Source organism: Miscanthus floridulus, chromosome 19 (genome assembly GCF_019320115.1).
Source record: "Miscanthus floridulus cultivar M001 chromosome 19, ASM1932011v1, whole genome shotgun sequence".
Taxonomy (NCBI): Eukaryota; Viridiplantae; Streptophyta; class Magnoliopsida; order Poales; family Poaceae; genus Miscanthus; species Miscanthus floridulus.
The window spans coordinates 69,736,208-69,758,380 of record NC_089598.1 but is presented as its reverse complement, the minus strand read 5'-3'; the positions used below and the strand labels follow the sequence as shown (position 1 = coordinate 69,758,380).

Below are 22,173 nucleotides of genomic sequence, written 5' to 3'. Positions count from 1 at the left end.
TTTTAGCGAACGAACAGTGTTTTCTCTTATAACAAATCAGTGAACAGTACTTTCATCCATGACTTTTCAGCGAAACGAACAGGGCCTTAAGCCAAATGGATGGTAGTCATGAAATAGGTATATATAAGTTTCAATATAGCACAAAGAACATATAACCGAAGTCTAGAGATTGTAAATAGAAGCATGAAAATTTCCTCAACGAGTAATTAATTTGGTATCTTCCATGTTTTTAGCCAACATGTTATTACAAGATCCTAATTCTTGATGGATACTTTATTAGTCAATTTTATCATATTTTATGAAATTATTCACGTGATGCATGATCAACATGAATTCATACACCTCCTCCTTTTTTTGTGTGTTTTTATTACTCATGTAATCAATTGTTAACAGTGAGATAGACCACCAATATTGTATATCTGTAACTGTTACTCTTATATAGGAGTGAGAATAGCTTTTCAGATACTATTGGCCCCGTTCGCTTGTCTTAAATTTGGTTTGTTCGGCTTGTTTTTTCAGCCGGAACAGTGTTTTTCTCTCACAACAATTCAGTCGGAACAGTGTTTTCAGCCAGTTTCAGCCAAAGTTCAGACCAGCGAACGGGGCCATTATCTATTGAACTTTGAACATGACATATTATAAATAACACATCCACACGCTAAAATTTGTTTATACCAATTCATAAATGGAGATAGAAAAATATATTTTGTCGTAAGAAAACTAAAAGAAAAGAGCAAGAGTACACACACATAATAACAATAAAAAAACTTCTCTTGTGTGCTCTCATGATCCTCAGTCCTCAACATGTTGCAAGATGTTAAATTAATGAACCAGCTATTTGAAAAAAATATATTCAATAGGTTGACATCTGTAGTCCAACCCATAAAGACACTGTATGCTAACTTTTTATATAGGTATTTGGTTATTTACCAATAGTATTGGTATCTCTATTCACTTTTAGAATGATTCTTTTTTTTTGGCATGGATGGATTATTGCTTTTGTTTTTCTTTTTGCGGCTTGCCAATAACACTAATGAACGTTTTGGAAACGGTCGAGTAGAGGACAAGGGCAGACGCTGGTGAGTCGTGCGAGCGGGTCAGCTCACCCGACCAGTGCTTTTGTTTAACTATTAATTATTGATTGGGTTGGCCTGTTGGGGGCTACGAAAGAATATCCAGCTGTAGTAGAGATCATGGATGAAAACGGTACATATTTTTCAACTAGAGAGGTTTAGATATATCTGTATCCGAGTCTGGATATTCAATATCCGATACTATATCCATATTCGAATACTTAAATCGTATATTTATGATATCAATATTCAATCTATCATGTTCCACATATGCCTTGCTTAAATTCAGGATATAAAGTTTTTGGGTGTCATATCGGGTGTCACATGGGGGTGTCGCATAAGGTGTTCGGATACTAATAAAAAAACAAATTACAGAATCCGTCAGTAATCCGCGAGACGAATTTATTAAGCCTAATTAATCCATAATTAACACATATGTTACTGTAGCGACACATTGTCAAGTCATGGACTAATTAGGTTTAAAAAAATTCGTCTCGCAAATTAGTCGTAAACTATGCAATTAGTTATTTTTTTAGTCTATATTTAATACTCCGTGCAAGTATCCAAATATTCGATGGTATAAGGAGTAAATTTTAGAATAAGAAATTAAACAAGACCATAATTAACACTATCCGTATTCGAATCAAATTTAAAAAGAAATATGAAAACAAATGTAATTTCCGTCCGTAACCAATCTGTTTTTAAGAGACGAGAGAGAGATACGCCGAAAGCGATGAGGCCATGCATAAGCTCTGACGCGTACTCCACGCCGCTGATAGCGCCGGCCTTGAGATAACGATGACACTGCCTGCCCGCGTGGCGACCGGTGGAACGAAACCACGGGCGCGGCGGAACCACCGGACACAAGGGACCTCTCTGGACCGTTGCGATCATGGTGCCCCGCGTTCACTTTTTCCCTCCTACCGATGGGCGATGGGGGACTGGGGAGGGACACGGCGCGCCCCTTGTCCCACCACTTGCCCTCGAACCGGAGTGAATCCCGGACTTCTGCGTCCTGGTTTACACTGCTTTCTCGTCAACATCTTTCTCGTCAACGGCGAATAGCAAACGCTCCGCACCCATTGCATAGGAAAGAATAGACTAATCACAAAAGAAAAAAACATAATTATGTTTTTCTTCTAGTGAAATTCTGTTTTCCTTATTAACACGGTTTCAATAAAATACTCTCCATTTTAAACGGTAAGTCATTTTGACTTTTCTAAGGTAAATGGCTTATTAACAGGAAGTGTATCTGCGAAATCTTTATTCAAAGCATGAATAGCACACAGAAATACTAGTATATATACCACTTGAGAACGAGCGTGTAGCTCAGTGGCTAGCTTCTCCGGTGTGAGAGCTGCCCGCCAGAGTTCGATCCCTGCGATCGCAACTCTGGTGTCTCACCGGGATATCTCTCCAAATAAATTTCGTTGCCTCTGCGTGGTGCCACAATAGGATCGTGACGTACCCGTCGTCTACGGAATCGGTGGATTTCGGTGATCTTGACAAGAACGCGACCTTCTAGTTCTCAGTATAGTTGTAGGTTTGTTTGTACATGGGTGGTGTGAGTAACGTGCGTGTGTGTTGAGTGGGCGTGCGTATGTACACACAGATGCTACAGCTATACCCGGAGGAGAGGCAACAAAAAAAAAGAGAGTATATATACCACTCCACAGTGCATGACTGAATTAGTGAGCAAAACTGGAATCACACTAGGAAAGAATTGTATGCCCAGGTACGGCAATTAAAAATGGCCAATCAACAGAGCAACAGCTGAAAATAAACAACTACCAGATAAAGACCCTATTCGCTTTGCTGAAAAGTTACAGCTGAAAATACTATTCGTTGATTTGTTGTGAGAGAAAAATATTGTTCGTTCGCTAAAATAATATGACTCATAAACCAAGCGAAAAGTCAGGTTAAAAAGTACCGTTGGCTGATTTGTTGTGAGAAAAAAATATTATTTCTTCGCTAAAAAAATACGACTTATAAGACGATCAGAGCCAAAGTCAAGTGATACAGAATATGACCCCACGTAGAGATTACATGAGTAACACCAGATGGGAACATGACCCCGTATAGCAGTTACTTTTTTTTTTAAAAAAAAAAAGGGCTTCTAAGGATGTTTTTCCAGTGAATTGGTAGCTTTTCCAGCATCTGTAGAATTTCTACCAGGAGATGCACCCTACACCATGCTCCAGAGGTCCTGCCGTTCATACTGGGTTCACAGCTAAGGACCAAATAGAGAATTAAATAACTACAAAGTTGGAGGTTTCATGTTCAGCGGTAATCTATGGACATGAAAATTGAATGTTTGAATCAATCTATAAAAACACTTGCTAATCTTACACCCGTCAGCCAGTTAACGAAAACAACAGACATTTTAGAGTCACATCTAGAAAGAAAATGGCATGTCTCCACACATGAAAACATGCTGCTCAATTAAACAAATAATCACATGACTCAGCATATTCTACCTCGAAAATACACAGGAACTTTGAAGAATTAACTATGACATGCAGAGTGTCTTCAACTAGCCTGAAGGAATGTCATCTGGAACTGAAAATTGAAAGGGGTCGAAGAGTTATATTGCTGAAAAATAAACAGAAACTCTAGATGAAGTGGTACTCACTGCTAAGAATAAATCCCTGCAGCAAATTCTCAGCTTTGCTAGCCTGCTCAGGGGTACCAGATATTCGAACAACTTTCTCCAAGATGCCAGGTCTGTCCTCAGCTAGCGTTACAGTAGCACCAGAGATCTGTTTCCGAAAAAAAAGTTAGAATGCAACAGGAGGGTAATGATTGTCCGCCTTTTGGTACTCAATAAAATTCAGGATACATCGCACCTCGCTTATTTGAGCAAGCTTGCTACCAGCTCTCATGGTGAGGCTTGCAACAGCACTGTTTGGTATGACAACTTCTAGTGTGCTCCTAGTCACTAGAGGAACAGCAAATCTGATGGAGGGCAAAAAAGGTGATCAAAGGAATAAACAACAATAAGAAATAACTACAAGGATAAAATATTACCTTTTTGTAGCACTTTGCCTGATATCATCATTAATGCTGCCTTGCTCAAATGAGCCACTTGCACTGCCTCCACTATCCTGCAATTGAAAATGAAATATTGCACAATTCAAACACAATTGCTAGAAATCATCCAAGGTAACATGTGTTAAGGGTATTAGTGTAATCTCCCTAGTTTAGGGTTTCTCTCCTGTATCCCCATGTATTCTATATTTAGTCCCCCTATTAGGCCTCAATATGTTCAGTCCCCCTTTATTCATAACACGGCCCTTTGTTCATAACAACATGAACTACAAGTAACCATTGCATATTACCAATATTATGCGCTATATGATAGCGTAATGTTTCCCCATCTTCTTTGATTATTTCTAGGATTGTTTTCTGAAGCAGAATGCAGTGTTGCATGCAAGGTTGCTAATGATAGTTAACTAATAGTTAAAGAAATAGCTGTGAGCGCATTTGGGAAGAAATGAAGCTTAGTGGCTTATTGAAAGATGGGAGTCCGCGCTGTTGTAATATAAGTGAATTGCCCACCTCTTCCCATCAGCTTAAGTTTTTGGGTTGAACTGGTTGGTGCATGCAACTCAATATGGTAAGTGCTAGAGGTCTTGAGTTCGAATCCTGGTTAGCGCAATTCTCGCTCCTATTTCACGTCTGAGGCCTGAGGGAGCCTCCATGTGAAGGGGAAGCGTTGTAATATAAGTGAATTAACCACCTCTTCCCATCAGCTTAAGCTTTTGGGTTGAACTGGTTGGTGCATGCAACTCAATAAGCGCAAAACTTGCCAAAAAAACAATAAAGAACCATCGGTATCATTAGCGTCTTTTAAACAAAAGTCTGATCATGTATAAACATCTTTTCCTAATGGCATAAAGGAATTATTTGTCTAATAGACCTACCTTTGAATGCCATGAAGTTGCCAGTTGTGATGCTTGGTGATAAGCACCCATTGGAATATCATTTCCCTGGTATGGTCCTCGAGGTGAACCTGCTACTGGAGAAATGGCTCCATGTACATTGATATTGCCAACTTGAATACGACCAGACATCTCACGGTATAGAAAACTCCTTAATTTTGTTGTTACTTGTATCAGAGCATTCCGAGCAGCTCTAATCTCTCCAACAATCTGCAAGAACATAACATGCTCAACCACCAGAGTGCTAATGAACTTAAAACTTGAAACTATTTAAAAGTAATGATTCATGCCTGAGAAATTTATGATGGCATGTGTAATAAAAAAATCCTTGTAAACAAGCTACTGATCTGTCTTACAAAAACAATAGCTTCTAATCCAATCTGTTCTAGCATATTCACAAAGAAACAACAATCTGCAGCCATCATAAGTCCAAACTGATCACCATTGGAACTAACTCCCAAATAAATTATGCATAACCATTCAATACATGAAAGTCTTTTCCCTTGGATAAAGGCAAACCTGTATGAGTTCATCAGACTCTAAAGCGCATGATGGAAGATCTTCTCTTGGTAATATCTGCACGTTTGCACTAGTCTGTCTCTGTATATCAGATAATGACGCCTCCCTTCCATCAAAGCAAGCAATTTCACTTGAAGGTACAAGAAGTCTTGTTGTGATAATGTTATCCTTGTCCGGGCCAAGGTCTACAATATGAGTTTGAATGTGCAGCACTGCTTCCTGAGCTGGGAAAAGCTCATGGTCTGGGCCCTACAAAAAAAATATGCACAAGCTAAATCATACAAACATGGACCCTTTAGGATGGGAAAAAGCAATCTCACAAAACCAGCTAAGACAAAGGGCTTGTTTGCTTTGCAGACTGGGATACCTGCCTGGCGCAGGCAGCTCTCCCAGGCGTCCGAGGGGCTGGATGAAGCTGCCTGGCTGTGCTGCCTAGGCCAGGTTCCCAACCAAACAGGCCCAAAATGCAAATAGACAGGCATCCCCAATGTAAGTAGTAGTAGGATGTTTAAACCAATAACAATATAGGAATTTGGAATGAAAAAATAACAAGATAGTCATGCATCGTGACAGAAGGGCAAACTAACATTACATGCAAGCACTGCTGTAAAATTCCACAACCAGACAACCAGTGCTATCAAAGCGTTAAGGCAAGGCAGTAAAGCGGACACCATACACACAGATAAATTTGAGAAGAAAAGGATAAGACTACCAATTGTCCATAACCACAATAATAAATGAGCCTATTACCCTGTAAAGCCCAACCAAAGCCAACAGCCCATAAAGAACCCCTCCCACTTCACGTGACCTACCTTCTCGAATCTATTCCCCTGCTGCACTGCTTCTCCAGTCCCTAACGCCACCGCCGCTGCCACCTTTCAGATCGCCACCGCCACAGTTGAGTGGGGGCAGATCTGCGATGGCAATTGCACTGGCTGGTCAGCAGAGCTGTGCCTGCCATCATGCTGGAACCAAAAAGGACGGGGGAAGGAGGAAAGATAGTCGTGCTTCGTGCTGGTTCACCTCCTGCTCTTTTTTCTCTGAGGCCCTTCTTTCCTCTCTCCTCCCCTCTTTTGGCTAGGCATCAGTGACACCTTGCCACCAGTGAGCACCTTGTCGCCTAGGCGACGCCTTAAGAACTTTGTTCTCAACTAAGGATTACCTCAACAAGTCTTTGGAAAGGTTGAATCTCGTATTAAACCATATTCAAAATTGAAATAATTGACTTGAATCATAAAGGTATATTACTTCCTTAACAAGTTCTCAATCCATTTCTTTTTATAGGGTGCATTAGGATTTGAAAGGCCAAACTTTATAAACTTTGACTAATAATTAGTCAAATTATAAGCATCCTTAGAGTATGAAAGTTATATAAATAGATTTGTCTTTCAAAAATCTTTTTGACATGACATTCTTTTGTAGCAATTGATCATACGAAATTGATGGTCAAAGTGTCTCTTTAAGAATTTCCAACTTGGAATATGTGTTAAGAGTATAAGTGAATTGCCCACCCCTCCCGATCAACTTAAGCTTTTAGGTTGAACGGATTGGTGCATGAAACTCAATATGGTATCAAAGCCAAAGATTTCCAGTCCGAATCCTGGCTAGCGCAATTAAATAAAATATTTGTTGCTCACTCCTATTCTACGTATAAGGCCAAAGGGAGCCTCCACGTGAGGGTGATTGCTAAGAATATAAGTGAATTGCCCACTTATCACCATCAGCTTAGGCTTTTGGGTTGAACTGGACGGTGCATGCAACTCAGTAATATGCCTTATAAAAAAGAAATGGATGGAGTACAGAGTACTAACAAAGCTGACTCTCATTGATCAATGGTTAAAAGATTGTTTGGGCAAAGGAAACCTTAGGTAGCAACCCAGTAAGTCAGCACCAGAAAATTGACATATCTTTAGTGAAACAATCAGTATATTGAAGTAAAATAGGACTCCATATTAGGGTGAAACCTATAACAATGGATGGGTAACCTGTAAAAAGGGCGTACCCAGTGCAAAGAGCTCCCGCTCTGTGCGGGGTCTGGGGAAGGGTGTTAGTGGCAAGCCTTACCCTCGCCTGTGCAATGCGAGGAGACCGCGACTTGAACCCGGGACCTTCCGGTCACAGGCGGTAAGACTCTACCGCTTGCACCAGGCCCGCCCTTCAATGGATGGGTAACCTGTAACAGGTAAAATGCATCACAGGTAATTTTCTTCAGGTTAAAAACAAGAACACCCAGAATTTGTATTAGGAAGAAAACATACACCCCAATTATAGAGCCAAAGAGGACACACGGATCCGGATGGTGGGGACATAAACCCATCAGAACAATTGAACTAAGTTCACATGTTAGTTTGTACTCCCTCCATTCCAAATTATAAGTCGTTTTGGCTTTTATAGATACATGGTAAAAGCCATGTATATATCTAGATGCATAGCAAAATCTATGTAGAAAAGCCACAATGACTTATAATTTGGAATAGAGGGAGTACTAGATTTAGACATTAGCCTCATTTTTACCTAAAATATTTGTATTTTCCATGCAGGGGACATATGTATCTATTACCTAACATGAAAGGGAAAAAATCTCTCCCCAAAATTTTCGTCCTTTACTCTCTCTTGAACCGGTCTATCTGGTTTAATAAGAGTAGTAGTACATGATGAATTTGCGATAAGAATCAATTGGTTTACAGTTTTCTGCCCAGTCCGTGACCCGAACACATGACCCATGCTTTGTTATGGTGGGAAAGGTGTACCTGATAGGAACCGAGGTTCCTCCCCTGACCGAGCGTAGGTTGTAGCGGTGGGTGATCGGGGGTCGAGGCTTAAACCGCGATGGACCACGGCGGGGCACCGTGATCTCGCGGGTGGAGACTGGTGGCGTGTGTGAGGCAAGAGGAGAGGCGATTAGGGCACAGGATAATCTCCCGGCTCCCTAAAGGAAGCCGGAAACAATAATATGTTTCTGCTTAATTTCCTCAATAGAGTTTACAGGTATTTATATGTCTCTGAATAATAATAGAAAATAACTCTAATATTATGTAAAATATGATAAATATGGGCCTTGAGCCCCCTAACCCGCCGGCATCCTCTAGCCACTGCTGGGCCTTCGCCTGGAGTACTGGATGCCGGTCATAACATCTCTCCCCGCCTTCTCAAACAGCTCGTCCTCGAGCTGGAAGTCGGGGTAGAAGGAGCGGAACTCGTCGACGGACTCCCATGTCGCATCCTCTTCTGGAAAACCATGCCACTGGATAAGCACCTGCCAGGTGTCACGGCGCCGCTGGACACGTAGCGCCTTGGCCGGGGCAGGAGTGTAACGGCCGTCGAAGGTCGGCGCAAGGCTGGCCGACGTTGCTGGAGGGTCACCGCGGTGGCGCTTGAGCAATCCCACGTGGAAGACATCATGAAGACGGGCACCCTCGGGCAGCTGTAGACGATATGCCACCGCTCCAAGACGCTCCAAGACGCGGAACGGCCCGGCATAGCGAGGACCGAGTTTGCCCTTGGCCCCTGGAGAGAGTGACTAGGCCGTGCGGTTGAGCAGCCGCAGCCACACCCAGTCGCCCACCTGGAACTCGACGTCGCGGTGGCCGGCATCATAATATTTTTTGGACAGCTGCTGAGCCTACAAAAGACGTTGGCGCACCTCGGCGAGGATCTCATCACGGGACCGAAGAAGCGCATCCGCAGCCTCAGTCCGAGCTGTACCCGGCGTATAGGGCAGCAGCGGCGGCGGAGGGCGACTGTAGACGACCTCAAACGGTGTGGCGCGAAGAGCGTGTGGAAGGAGGTGTTGTAGCAGTACTTCGCCCACGACAGCCAATCCACCCAAGCGCGGGGGCGATCCCCCGTCACACAACGGAGGTACATGGCGATGACCTTGTTCACCACTTCGGACTGGCCATCCGTTTGCGGATGGAAAGCTGTGCTCATGCGCAACTGGACGCCCGCCATCTTGAAGATGTCTCGCCAAACGTGCCCGGTGAACACGGGGTCCCGGTCGCTGACGATGGACAGCGGAAACCCGTGAAGGCGAATGATGCCGTCGAAGAAGGCACGAGCGACGGACGTAGCAGTGTAGGGGTGGCCGAGCGCGATGAAGTGGGCGTACTTGGAGAAGCGATCCACCACCGTGAGGATGACCGACTTGCCCGCAACCTTGGGCAAGCCCTCGATGAAGTCCATCGAGATATCCGCCCACACTTGGGTGGGAACGTCGAGGGGCTGCAGCAAGCCCGCGGGATGAACCGTCTCCGTCTTATTGCGCTGGCACGTGGTGCAAGAACGCACCAGGTCCTGCACCAGCACACGATCACGAGGAATGTAGAAATCTGCACGAAGTCGGTGTAGCGTCTTTTGGGTGCCCTCATGGCCAGCTGAGTGAGCCAGGAGGAGCACTTGCTGGCGCAAGTCCCCATGGTCCGGCACGTAGACGCGGGATCCATGGAGCAGAAGGCCGTCAGAAAAGCGCCATGGGGCCTCCAGCTCCCCCGCCTGGAACTGCGCCAGTAGGTGCTGGCCGTCAGGCGCGGCTGCTGTTGCCCGCCGGATGGCGTCCAGAAGGTCGAAGGAGGGTCCCGACACGGGGAGGGCTGCTGCAGCCGCAGCCACCAGGACGGCTGCCCCCCCATCTTCGAAGTCCCGGCGAGAGAGCGTCTGCCACGATGTTCAAGCGGCCCGGACGGTACTCTACCGAGAAGTCGAAACCAAACAGCTTGCTGATCCATTGATGCTGCGGAACTGTAGAAAAGCGTTGATCAAGCAAAAATTTCAAGCTGTAATGGTCAGTGCGAACCAAAAAGTGGCGCCCCCACAAATATGGACGCCAATGACGAACGGCCTGTACCAAGCCGATCAACTCCCGCTCGTAGGCCGCCAGTTTGATATGACGGGCCGCGAAGGGACGGCTGAAGTAGGCGAGAGGCCCGACGCCCTGGTGGAGGACGGCGCCGAACCCTGCGCCCGACGCGTCGCAGTCGACCACGAAGGGCTTAGTAAAGTCTGGCATCTGAAGAACAGGTCCTGTGGTCAAAGCGCGCTTGAGCGCCTTGAATGCCGCCGAAGCATCGTCGTCCCACACAAACGCGTCCCGCCGCAAGAGATGCGTGAGTGGGGCGGCGATGATACCGAAGTCCTGGATGAACTTCCGGTAGTAGCCCGCGAGGCCGAGGAAACCACGCAGGCCGCGGGCAGAGCGCGGCAGGGGCCACGCAGCCACGGCGGCGACCTTGTCAGCGTCCATGGCGACGCTGCCCTCGGAGATCACGTGGCCCAGGTAGGCCACCGACGACGCGCCAAACGAGCACTTGGATCGTTTCAAGTGAAGGTGGTGTACCCGAAGCGCGTGGAGGACGATGTTGACATGCTGCAAGTGCTCGGCCCATGATGGACTATAAATTAACATATCATCAAAAAATACCAGCACAAACCGCCGCAGGTAAGGCCGAAGGACGTCGTTCATCGGCGCCTGGAAGGTTGCCGGGGCATTGGAGAGCCCAAATGGCATCACCAAAAACTCGAAGTGGCCATGATGGGTGCGGAAAGCCGTCTTGGCGATGTCCTCCGGGTGCATGCGCACCTGATGATAGCCGGAACGAAGGTCAAGCTTGATGAAGAAACGAGCCCCATGGAGCTCATCCAGCAACTCGTCAACCACCGGAATTGGGAATTTGTCCTTGGAGGTCTTGGCGTTGAGGGAGCGGTAGTCGATGCAGAAACGCCACGACTTGTCCGCCTTGCGCACCAGCAGGACGGGCGCGGAAAACGGCGAAGTGCTCGGCCGAATGATCCCTTGGGCAAGCATCGCTGCACATTGGCGCTCGAGCTCGTCCTTCTACAGCTGCGGGTATCGGTACGGCCGCACCGCCACTGGGGCCGTCCCGGGCAGCAGGTGGATGCGGTGGTCGTAGGGGCGCGCCGGAGGGAGCCCAGTAGGCTCGTCGAAGATGTCACCGTGCTGCGCCAACAGACGATCCAGGAGAGGTAGCCGCGGGTCAGTCGTGACCGCGGTCACCGCCTGCTGTGGGGTGGGCGTCTGAGGGCCGGGCACGCCCTGCCAGGTGACGCGGCGGCCCTCCCTCCAGAACGCCATGGTGAGGGTGTCGCAGTCTCACAACACGGGCCCCAACGTGCGAATGAAGTCGAAGCCGATGATGAAGTCGAAGGCGCCCAGGTTGAGGCCAACACACGTGATGGTGAAGTCCTCGTCGCCGATGCGGACGGGCACGTTCCGAGCAATGCCCTCGCACGCCACGTGCTCACCATTGGGCGACCGTGACACGGAGGTGGTCACCACCAGCTGGAGACAGGCCCAAACGGCGCAGAACAGCCCCTTGGACAAAATTATGAGTGGAGCCGGTGTCGAGGAGGGCGAGGAAACTCTCGTCCTTGACGGTGACGGGGAGCAGCATGGCGTTGGGCGGGCGGATTCCTGCAACAGCATGGAGAGAAACGACGAGGGCGTTAGCAGTGTCTGCTGCATCGCCGGCCACTCCTTGGCCGGCCGGCTCGTCTGGAAAGGCGGCTGCGTCGGCGTTTGCAGCAGCCACCTCCCCGGCTTCCTCGTCGACGAAGTCCGTAGACTCGAGGTAAAACAGCCGGGGGGCACACATGGCCGCGGACATAGGGCTCGTCGCAGTTGAAGCACAACCCTTGACGGCGGCGCTCCAACTGTTCCGCCGGCGTGAGGCGACGGAACTGACGCACGGGAGGAGCGCCCTGCCTGCCCGCGGGACCAGCGCCCGGCTGAGCTGGAGCCCCCGCTGCTTGTGTCGGGGCACGCAGGGGCAGGCCGGGACGAGGTGGAGGCCGGGCACCCCGCGGGGGTGGCGCCGTGGGCATGGCCGCCGCCCGACGCTCGAAAGCCCGTGCCAAGTACATGGCCGTCTGGATGTCCTGGGGATCGCGCATCTCCACATCCACCCGAATGTACTCGGGAAGGCCGCCGACGAAGAGATCGGCCTTCTGTTTGGCAGAGACGCCACGTGCATGGCAGGACACCGCCTGAAAGCGGTCGGCGAACTCCTGGACAGTAGATTGGAACGGCAAGCGCCCCAACTCCGCCAGCCGAGTACCGCGAACTGGCGGTCCGAAACGTTGGCGGCACAGCTCGACGAAGCGCTCCCAAGAAGGCATGCCCTCATCCTGCTCGAGGGCGTAGTACCAGGTTTGCGCCAGGCCCCGGAGGTGGTACGACGCAATCCACGTTCTGTCGGAGGCCGGCCATCGTTGGCCCCGGAAGAATTGCTCGCAGTGGTTGAGCCAATTCAGGGGGTCTTCCGAGCCGTCGTAGGTTGTGAACTCGAGGCGATGCGTCTTGGGCGGCAAGCGGTCGAAACCGCCCCCCATGGCCTGCGGAGGGTGCTCGTAGGGGCCTTCCTGGTCGGCCCTAGGTGGCACGGCCGCGTAGGCAGCCACGGAGGCGCTAGTGTCGTGGAACAGCGTCCCGTCCACGCCGCCGTACAGGGTCCCTGATGCATAGGGTTCCCCATGGGCGACCGTCGATGGAGCCTGAGGGATGGTGGTCCGAGGCGGCGCCGAGTAGAGCGGCGCGGTCATGGAGTGGTGCGCCGCCGAGGATCCAAGGGCCCAAGCCGGAATCGGCGACGGCGAGTGCGGAAGTTGCAGCATATGGATCGGGACCTGGGATACCGCCGGCTGAACGGAGGTCGACGGCGACGGCATGGAGTCCGTAGGCATCCCGTAGGGGTAGGTGAGGAGCGGCACCGAGACGGATGAGGGCAACGGCAGCGGCGGAGGAGGATGCGACGGTTGCGGTGGTTGAACCACGTACTGGCCGCTCAGAAACACCCTCATCATGTCCTGCAGCTCCTTCACGCCGTGGCTGAGATTGACGATGGAGGTCGTCACCTCCTCGGGCGTGAACACCCGCCGCGGCGCGACGGTGGTCGTCAAGGATTGGGAGGACAGCACCACCAGAACGCCCGACGTAGCAGGGGGCGCGGTGGAGTTGGTCAGCACCGGCGGAATCGCCGGCGATGGCGCGGCTGAGGCAGCGGAGGTGTCCATGATCGGCAAGGTCTTTGATACCAAGCTGATAGGAACCGAGGTTCCTCTCCTGACCGAGCGTAGGTTGTAGCGGTGGGTGATCGAGGGTCGAGGCTTAAACCGCGATGGACCACGGCGGGGCGCCGTGATCTCGCGGGTGGAGACTGGCGGCGTGCGTGAGGCAAGAGGAGAGGCGATTAGGGCACAGGACAATCTCCCGGCTCCCTAAAGGAAGCCGGAAACAATAATATGTTTCTGCTTAATTTCCTTAATAGAGTTTACAGGTATTTATATGTCTCTGAATAATAATAGAAAATAACTCTATTATTATGTAAAATATGATAAATATGGGCCTTGAGCCCCCTAACCCGCCGGCATCCTCTAGCCACTGCTGGGCCTTCGCCTGGAGTACTGGATGCCGGTCATAACAGTACCACCGCCGTAACAAGAAGAGTGGCTAAGGTAGTAGGGGCCGGGCCAGGCACTAGGGTGCGGCCAGCCACCAGGGCAAGGCGTGGGAGCCGGTTTGGGCCCCAGCCGGGTCTATAGGAGTTAGTTATTAAGAGTCCTAGTTGGTTTGGAGTTTGTTGAGTCAGGGCTGTCAGCCCTTAGATTTAGGAAAGGTTTGTTATTGAGTTGTTATAAGTATCAAACAATCTAAAGGAATAAAGGATAGCCTGAGATTGAGTTTATCTCACCTTGGGCCCTCGGGCGTTACTGTTCACGATCTCCTATTGTCATCAAGCTTCCAACCAGGCGCCGAGCACGGCACCGCCAGTTCGTCGCCGGGGTTTCAAGCCCAGGCCTCTCATCTCCCACTCCTACTCTCTCCGGTCCCTAAGCTCCAACAACCTGGTATCAGCCATGTCTGGTCCTGGGTCGTCCGCCGCCGCCGTCGCTCCAACCACCGCCGCTGCCACCGTCGCCTCCACCACCACCGCCCTCCCTGTGTTCACCACCTCCGCACCAATTGTGGCCACTACCGCGTCGCTGCTCAGCCCACCACCCGCAGCCCCAGCATCCCCCGCCGAGGCCTTCAACGCGTTGATGACGACCATCTATGCGCTGCAACGCCAGATGGGGGACATCTCCTTGTCTTGCAGCGGTGGAGCGCCAGCCCTCGTCTTCGGGGCCACCGGTCTTCCAGTACGGGCTGCCGGGTTACGGCGGCATCCCGACGCTGCCTGCCTCGGGGCCGGCCATCTTGGATCTCCCGTTCTCCGCACCACCAGTGCCGACCACGGGGGTCACCATCGCCGGTGCCCTGTCCCTGCCGCCGCAGCTGCCATCTGCAGGGCTTCCCATCACCCAGATTCCTTTTCCACACTCGCCGTCACCCGTGCCTTCCCTGTCATCCATCATGCAAGGAGCCAGGATCGCTGCACCGCCACCTTCGAACGCGGGAACAGCAGTTGCGCGTCAAGCGCAGCAAGTGTTCGTTCGCCGCGCCCTCCGTCGCGTACCTGGGTCACATCATCTCCGCTGCTGGGGTGGCCATGGACCACTCCAAGGTGGAGGCAGTGACGTCGTGGCCTCAGCCACGTTCAGCGCGGGGTCTCCGTGGCTTCCTCGGGTTGGCGGGCTACTACCACCGCTTCATCAAGGATTTCGGCGCCATCGCTGCGCCCCTCACGCAGCTCCTGCGCAAGGACGCCTTTCTCTGGTCAGAGGCGGCAGCAGCGGCGTTCACGGCGTTGAAACAAGCGCTGGCTGCAGCGCAGGTTCTCCAGTTGCCGGACTTCGAGGTACCCTTCACGGTGGATTGCGATGCGTCTGGATCGGGCTTCGGCGCTGTGCTGCACCAGGGCACGGGCGCTATAGCATTCTTCAGCAGGCCGTTCTCGCCACGGCACATGAAGCTCGCGGCGTATGAGCGGGAACTCATTGGATTGGTACAAGCTGTTCGACACTGGAGGCCATATCTTTGGGGGCGTCGCTTCGTCGTGCGCACAGATCACTATGCGCTCAAGTTTCTCCTCAACCAGCGCCTCTCCACCCTGCCTCAACACCAGTGGGTCTCCAAGCTGTTCGGCTACGACTTTGCCGTCGAATTTCGGCCGGGCCGCCTGAACGTGGTGGCGGACGCACTGTCCCGGCGTGACGAGGCTGCTGATCAGCTGCACGCCGTGTCAGGACCATCCTTCGACCTCTTCGACAACCTCCGCCGCGAGCTCGACAAGGACACAGCCATGCGCGCGCTGCGGGACTCCATAGCCGCTGACCGCAGCCCCTTGGCGTGTTGTGGATGGCCTCATCCTTCACGGCACCCGCGTCTTCGTGCCGGTGCAGTCGGCGCTGCTGCCCACAGTGCTGGAGCTGGCCCACTCAGTTGGGCATCAGGGCGTTCAGAAGACCCTCCATCGCCTGCGTGCCCAGTTCTACGTCGAGGGCGATCGCGCACACGTGCGTGACTATGTGCACGCCTGCGCCATCTGCCAGAAGAACAACGTGGACTCCCTTCGGCCAGCAGGGCTGCTGCAGCCCCTGGCGGTGCCATCACAAGTGTGGTCCGACATCTCGCTCGACTTCATCGAAGGACTGCTGCGTGTTAATGGCAAGAGCGTCATCTTAACGGTGGTCAATCGCTTCTCCAAGCATGCGCACTTCATTGCGCTCAGTCATCCGTACACCACGACTTCGGTCGCCAAGGCATTCTTCGAGGCCATTGTTCACCTGCACGGGTTCCCTAACTCCATTGTCAGCGACAGGGACCCCGTGTTCACGGCCAATGTGTGGCGGGATCTATTCAAGTTGGCGGGGGTCAAGCTCCGCCTCAGTACGGCGTTCCACCCGCAAACTGATGGCCAATCCGAAGCAGTCAACAAGACCATTGCCATGTATTTGCGCTGCATCACCGGCGACCATCCCCGGGCGTGGTTGGAGTGGCTGCCATGGGCAGAGTACTGCTACAACACGTCATACCACACTGCCTTACAGACTTCGCCATTTCAGGTTGTGTATGGCCGGCCGCCGCCTGCCTTGATTCCCTATACTGCAGGTACAGCGCGCACCGACACCGTCGACGCGCTTCTCCAGGATCGTGACGCCTTCCTGGCTGAGGTGCGCGAACGCCTTCTCCAGGCCCAGGAATGCCAAGCGATACTACGACGGCCACCATCGCCCCTTGGAGTTTGCAGTGGGCGATTGGGTGTGGCTCCACATCCTTCATCGACCGGTGCAGTCGCTGCTACCGGGGCCGCGGGGCAAGCTCAGCCCACGGTTCGCAGGCCCCTTCCAGGTGACCGAGCGCATTGGCGACGTCACGTACCGGCTGCTGTTGCCCGAAGGAGCGCGCATCCACAACGTCTTTCATGTGGGCGTCCTCAAGCCGTTCCGGGGGACTCCTCCAGCAACGCCCCCGGCCCTTCCTCCGCTGCGCCACGGCCATCGCCTCCAGCAACCGGCACGGGCTCTGCGTGCCCAGCTTCGGCGGGGCACTTGGCATGTCTTGATCCAGTGCGCGACGCTGCCGGAAGATGAAGCCACTTGGGAGCAGCTGGACGAATTCTGCGCTGAGTTCCCTGCCTTCCAGCTCAAGGACGAGCTGTTCGTCGAGGGGGGAGTGATGTTATGGTGGGAAAGGTGTACCACCGCCGTAACAAGAAGAGTGGCTAAGGTAGTAGGGGCCGGCCAGGCACTAGGGTGCGGCCAGCCACCAGGGCAAGGCGTGGGAGCCGGTTTGGGCCCCAGCCGGGTCTATAGGAGTTAGTTATTAAGAGTCCTAGTTGGTTTGGAGTTTGTTGAGTCAGGGCTGTCAGCCCTTAGATTTAGGAAAGGTTTGTTATTGAGTTGTTATAAGTATCAAACAATCTAAAGGAATAAATGATAGCCTGAGATTGAGTTTATCTCACCTTGGGCCCTCGGGTGTTACTGTTCACGATCTCCTATTGTCATGAAGCTTCCAGCCAGGCGCCGAGCACGGCGCCGCCAATTCGTCGCCGGGGTTTCAAGCCCAGGCCTCTCGTCTCCCACTCCTACTCTCTCCGGTCCCTAAGCTCCAACATGCTTGGAGTTAGAACAGCACGTCCAGTCACGGTACAGAATCCGATTTCAAGACTGATTGGAACAAACGACGCAAACTGTATATTTCATAGCAACCCACAAGCATGTCCACTAGTATAACTAATAATGGAATGTTGGGTGAGAATGTTCCCAAATGTCTTCTAGTACTGTACCTGTCAAGTGTGGACGTGGGTACAAGATTCTACCCGTGGGTATGGGTGCAGGTATGTCGCTTCACTCGTTAGTGCTAATATAACAAAGAAGTACATCAATTCTAGTGAGATAATCTAACCACCCATGGGTACCGTATCTCATGGGTGCCGGTACAGGTACAAAATCCTACCCACAGGTACAGGTGTGGGTATGAAATTTTACCCAATAGGCAATTTGTCGAGGGCAGGTATTTACTCCACCCTAAACCCTAAACCCACTGCCATCCCTAGTTACTATCACTCAGGTATGGTGCCATCATATACATATTTGCATCCACACCCGAGTCTCGACATGTGTAAGTACATTGGGTAATAGACAAGACAAATCTTCACTAAACACTCAAATATGCAAACCAAAGACGCGCAAAAGTATCAAACGCACATCTGATTTACCTCTCTGGATGTGATGATTACTACCCTTTCATCAGAACCAGCAATAATATCAGATAGCCTAACATCAACACCAACATCAGCCTGTAGCATCTCTAGTATTCCATCATGCGTTGCAACTAAACCGTCAGCCTTGTCATTTGGGCATAGAATTCGAAAAACGATGTCATCATACAGGATATCTGGATGTTCAATGACCTTGCCACCATTTGAATCAAACTCATATCCTGGTGGCTCCATGCTAATGTTGTTCCTAATCTGATCAGGTCGTCCCAAAGATTCCTCATATGCAGGCATCTGTTGAAAACCACCCAAATATTCATCTTCCTGAGAAATTCGAGGCTCTGGTGAATTCATTCGCCCACGGAAGGGACCACGATCACGGTGTAAGCTTTCCTTTAGGCGATCAGTGATTATTGCTACAGCCTTCTTAACACAATTTCCATCTCCAACAACCTGAAAAAGACATTATGAGACACACCGTAGACTGAGGAAAGAGTTATGATGAAAGATATTTCCAAAAAAAGTAATATTATTATCCTTTTGATGCATAAACAATTGCAATGATACAATTGTAATAGAACTACAGTTCTATCACATTGCAACTGCAATTACAGAGCACTATGGAGCTTAAGCATTTTATTTAATATTTTAATATTACACTTATGCAATTGCATTCTACAACTACTAATAAAAGAACAAATAATCTCTGAGCCTGATCTCAAAAGTGGTTTTGCCACCATGGATGTACCACGCACTAGGCATGATGGGAACATGTAACTATGCTACTGACTCAGCAAATAAAGAAAACATACTAAAAAATATGCATTTCTCTCAATCATGTTATCTTCATGGAACAATGTGGAGGATCCAAGTGTCTCAAGCAAGATGCAGCAGAACAAAAAAGTCTTCATCTTCTCCTCACCTCCTCAGTAATATTCAGTACGGACAGTGTAACTCAGGTTATTAGATGCTCTCTAGCCATGTCACAAGTTTCAAACACAACGACAGTAGGGATCATGCTATGGGCAGGCCATCTCATGGGCCATTGTGCTGGAATGGCAGGGTAGCAGGCCAAACACTGTAGAGCATGGAGGTACTGCAGCACGTTGGTGGAAAAGGATGCTGAAGGAGCCTGAGGCCCAAATGAGCTCAGCTACACAGAACACCACAAAAACCCTGGCGAAGACTAAGAGTAAGGTGGTTCACTGGGGGGCACAGATAGCGAAGCGGAGAAGTAAGAGGACATGCCATTGATGGAAAAACAATGATGGAGAAAGCCCAAGCTCAGAAAAGGAAGAACAACTTGGAGTATACAGGTACGAATTCTAAAATGCCTTCTACGATGATTCCTTTTATTACTGAGATTGCTGCTAAGATTGGTGTTATTGTGAGTAGTAATAATATGGATGTTAGTATGGTGGATGATGATATTTTAGGCGTGTAACAAAACAGAAGTTCTGTTTTTAATGTATCTTGTAGTCATAAGTCTTGTTCTGTTTCAGATAAGATGTGTAGAGAAGGCTGCAGGCCCTAGTGAATTTTTAGGTTTTTTACATATATAAACTAGTCTGCCCATAGTGATGATGACCACCCACAAAGTGAGGCGTTAGATAATGTCAATTTAGTTAGGGGGCTGTCCAATGCAACTCAATGTTATGAGTCACAGGGAGCTGACCCTATCTTCTATACCTAAATAGGAGACCCCCATTACCAATTTCTCTGTGATTTCGTGAAGCCACGTCATCATAAGGCTCCACTAAGTCACTAAGTTCAAACACTAAATTTCATTCCCACCAAATGCCGTCAAGGAACAAAGAGACACCATATATTCTTCTCCACTTGGCTCCTTTAGTGCGCCCCTTCAACTCTGTGTCCTTGTGAGCGTTATTCTGCGCTATTTGGTGCTCAATGATTCGCTATCCTGCTTGACAAATAATCAATAAGCATTTTTCTATTTAGGTAGAACTGTTTCCCACAGCTTGTACTCTGAGCATGGATGCAATCATCAATAAGAGCACTCATCTGGACATACTGCCTTTGACTAGGGATAATTCAGCTGGCAGTGGCCAGGAAGATGGGATATCTCGGGATTTTGAACTTAAGCCTCATCTCAATTCTCAATCAGAGGTATGGAACCATTATTGGAATGGTTATTTTGTAACTCTTCAGTATCATAGAACGTAACAGCTTAAGGTCTTTATTATTTGTGAGCTACAAGCCTACCAAAAAAAAAAACACTTTGGCCCCCTTTGGAAAAAGAGAAAGCATAGGAATTTTGGAGCATTTTAATTCTATAGGAATATTTCCTATCTGCCTATTTGGAACAAAGGATTAAACCCTATGAAATTCCTTTGGGTTCCTATGGAATGTATAAAAACATAGGAATTTTGTAGGAAAACTAGCATGAGGGGGCTTCATGGAAAACTTTCCTTTGTGTATATCTCTCTCTTGGAATTTCTGCATTTTTCATGTGTTGCATCCAAAGGACACATGAAACATTCGTGCATCAAGCTGCTGGGGGAAGGAGAATGGATCGCAGGCTTGGACTATGGATGACCATTTCGTTGCTATTTGATTGTTTCTTGAGATTGGTTTAAGTGTTGTTTCTGGTTTTCATTCAAGCATTGATGGAGCTTAAAGAGTAGGGGAACTAGCTTTGCGTACAAAACATAGATGCTTGCTGTTTGAGTTCTAATACTGATTTTCATGATATTCTTGCTCAATTAAGCTTTCGCGGTATGACTTGCATCTTTGAATATTCATTCATGTGTTCTTAGTTCTTACAAATCCCTCTTGTTTGACTAACAAAATAAACTACCACATTGTAGGCTGTAGCAATCAATTGTCTTACCTGCACAACCTCCTCGGACAAGGAGACGCAGCGCGGTGTGTGCTGGTCACGCGGCAGGATCCTGATGTGCGTCTTGGTCTCCATCCTCATTTGCTCTATGATCTTCCCGCCTTTGCCAAGCAGGCATCCGACATGCAGCTTGGGCACGATGAGTCGTGTGGTGGTCTTCCCCCTGTCCCTGGGGTCCTTGCCCCTGGGCCCATACTCGCCGTCCTCGTCGCCGTCGTCAGCGTCGGTCTCGAGGATCCGGCGGTGCACCATGAGGAGCGCCTCTTGGGCCGGGGAGAACATGGGCGGGCGGCCGTCCGCCTCGCGCCTCGCGCCGTCGACTGTCTCGATGACCCGGACGTAGTCGCCCGCGAAGGGCGGGTGCACAGTGACAAACGCGCCGCTCTCATCCAGGACCTTGGCAACGAAGCCGGGTGGGAAGCCGTAGGCCTTGCACTCGGGGCACAGGATGCGGAAGGAGGTGGTGGTGGTGGGACCAGCGCCGCCGCCCGCCGCGGCCAACGAGGGAGGAGGAGGAGGCGGGGGCGGGGGCGGGGGCGGGGGCGGCGCGGCGTCGGGGGGCAGGAACCCGCGGCGGTCGGAGCCACCGCCGCCGCCGGGGGGGCCGCGGCGGCGGTAGCTCGAGTTAGCGTTCTGGCCGCCGCAGCCGCTGCGGCGGTCGAAGCGCTGCTTGGAGCGGGACGGCGGGGAGTCTTGGTCGTAGTGGTAGCCGCGCTTGGAGCGGGAGCGATCCATTGCTGTTGGATTCAGGAGCTGACGCTGAATCGTTCTTCGTTCTGATTGTTCGAATCGTTTCGGATTTTGAGCTGAGGCGCGATCGATTTGGTGCGAACTAGATTGATTAGGGTTTACAAAGGTCGGGGAACTGGCGGAGCCGGAGCGGGCGAGGGAGATGACCGAATTTTTTTTATTTTTTCATTTTTTTAGCCCTTTTTACAAATTTTTTTCACAAATTTATCCTCGAAGTATGATTTTAAAATTTGGACTTTTAGCTCGGCGCCATTGTTGCTCGTGCCAAATTTACACGTCTCAGCGCCATCAGTCTTGGGCTCGACGTAGACGTGACGGTGACTAGACAAGCAGCTCGACGTCGTAGATCTTAGCGCCGAGCTCGATGCCATAGATCTCGGCGCCAAGCTTGACGCCGTAGATCTTGGCGCCGTGGTTAT

General features: G+C 50.3%; 1 protein-coding gene across 1 annotated transcript; it reads right to left on the bottom strand.

The window, feature by feature from the left end:
- Nucleotides 1–3,296: 3,296 nt before the first annotated feature.
- Nucleotides 3,297–21,901, bottom strand: LOC136525258 (RNA-binding KH domain-containing protein RCF3-like). Its single transcript, XM_066518259.1, has 8 exons — nucleotides 20,996–21,901; nucleotides 18,145–18,597; nucleotides 5,534–5,782; nucleotides 4,997–5,224; nucleotides 4,101–4,177; nucleotides 3,920–4,028; nucleotides 3,706–3,832; nucleotides 3,297–3,632 (listed from the first exon to the last, which is right to left on the bottom strand). Exons 1-8 carry the CDS (start codon nucleotides 21,737–21,739, stop codon nucleotides 3,607–3,609), a joined length of 2,013 nt encoding a protein of 670 aa, XP_066374356.1. The 5' UTR covers nucleotides 21,740–21,901; the 3' UTR covers nucleotides 3,297–3,606.
- Nucleotides 21,902–22,173: the final 272 nt, after the last annotated feature.

Coding starts and splice junctions, on each gene's coding strand:
- LOC136525258 (XM_066518259.1), bottom strand. CDS start 21,739: ATGGATCGCTCCCGCTCCAAGCGCGGCTACCACTACGACCAAGACTCC. Junction 5,783..18,144: donor TAATCATCACATCCAGAGAG/GTAAATCAGATG, acceptor TTTTTTTTGTAG/GGCCCAGACCATGAGCTTTT. Junction 3,833..3,919: donor AGCTTGCTCAAATAAGCGAG/GTGCGATGTATC, acceptor TTTCGGAAACAG/ATCTCTGGTGCTACTGTAAC.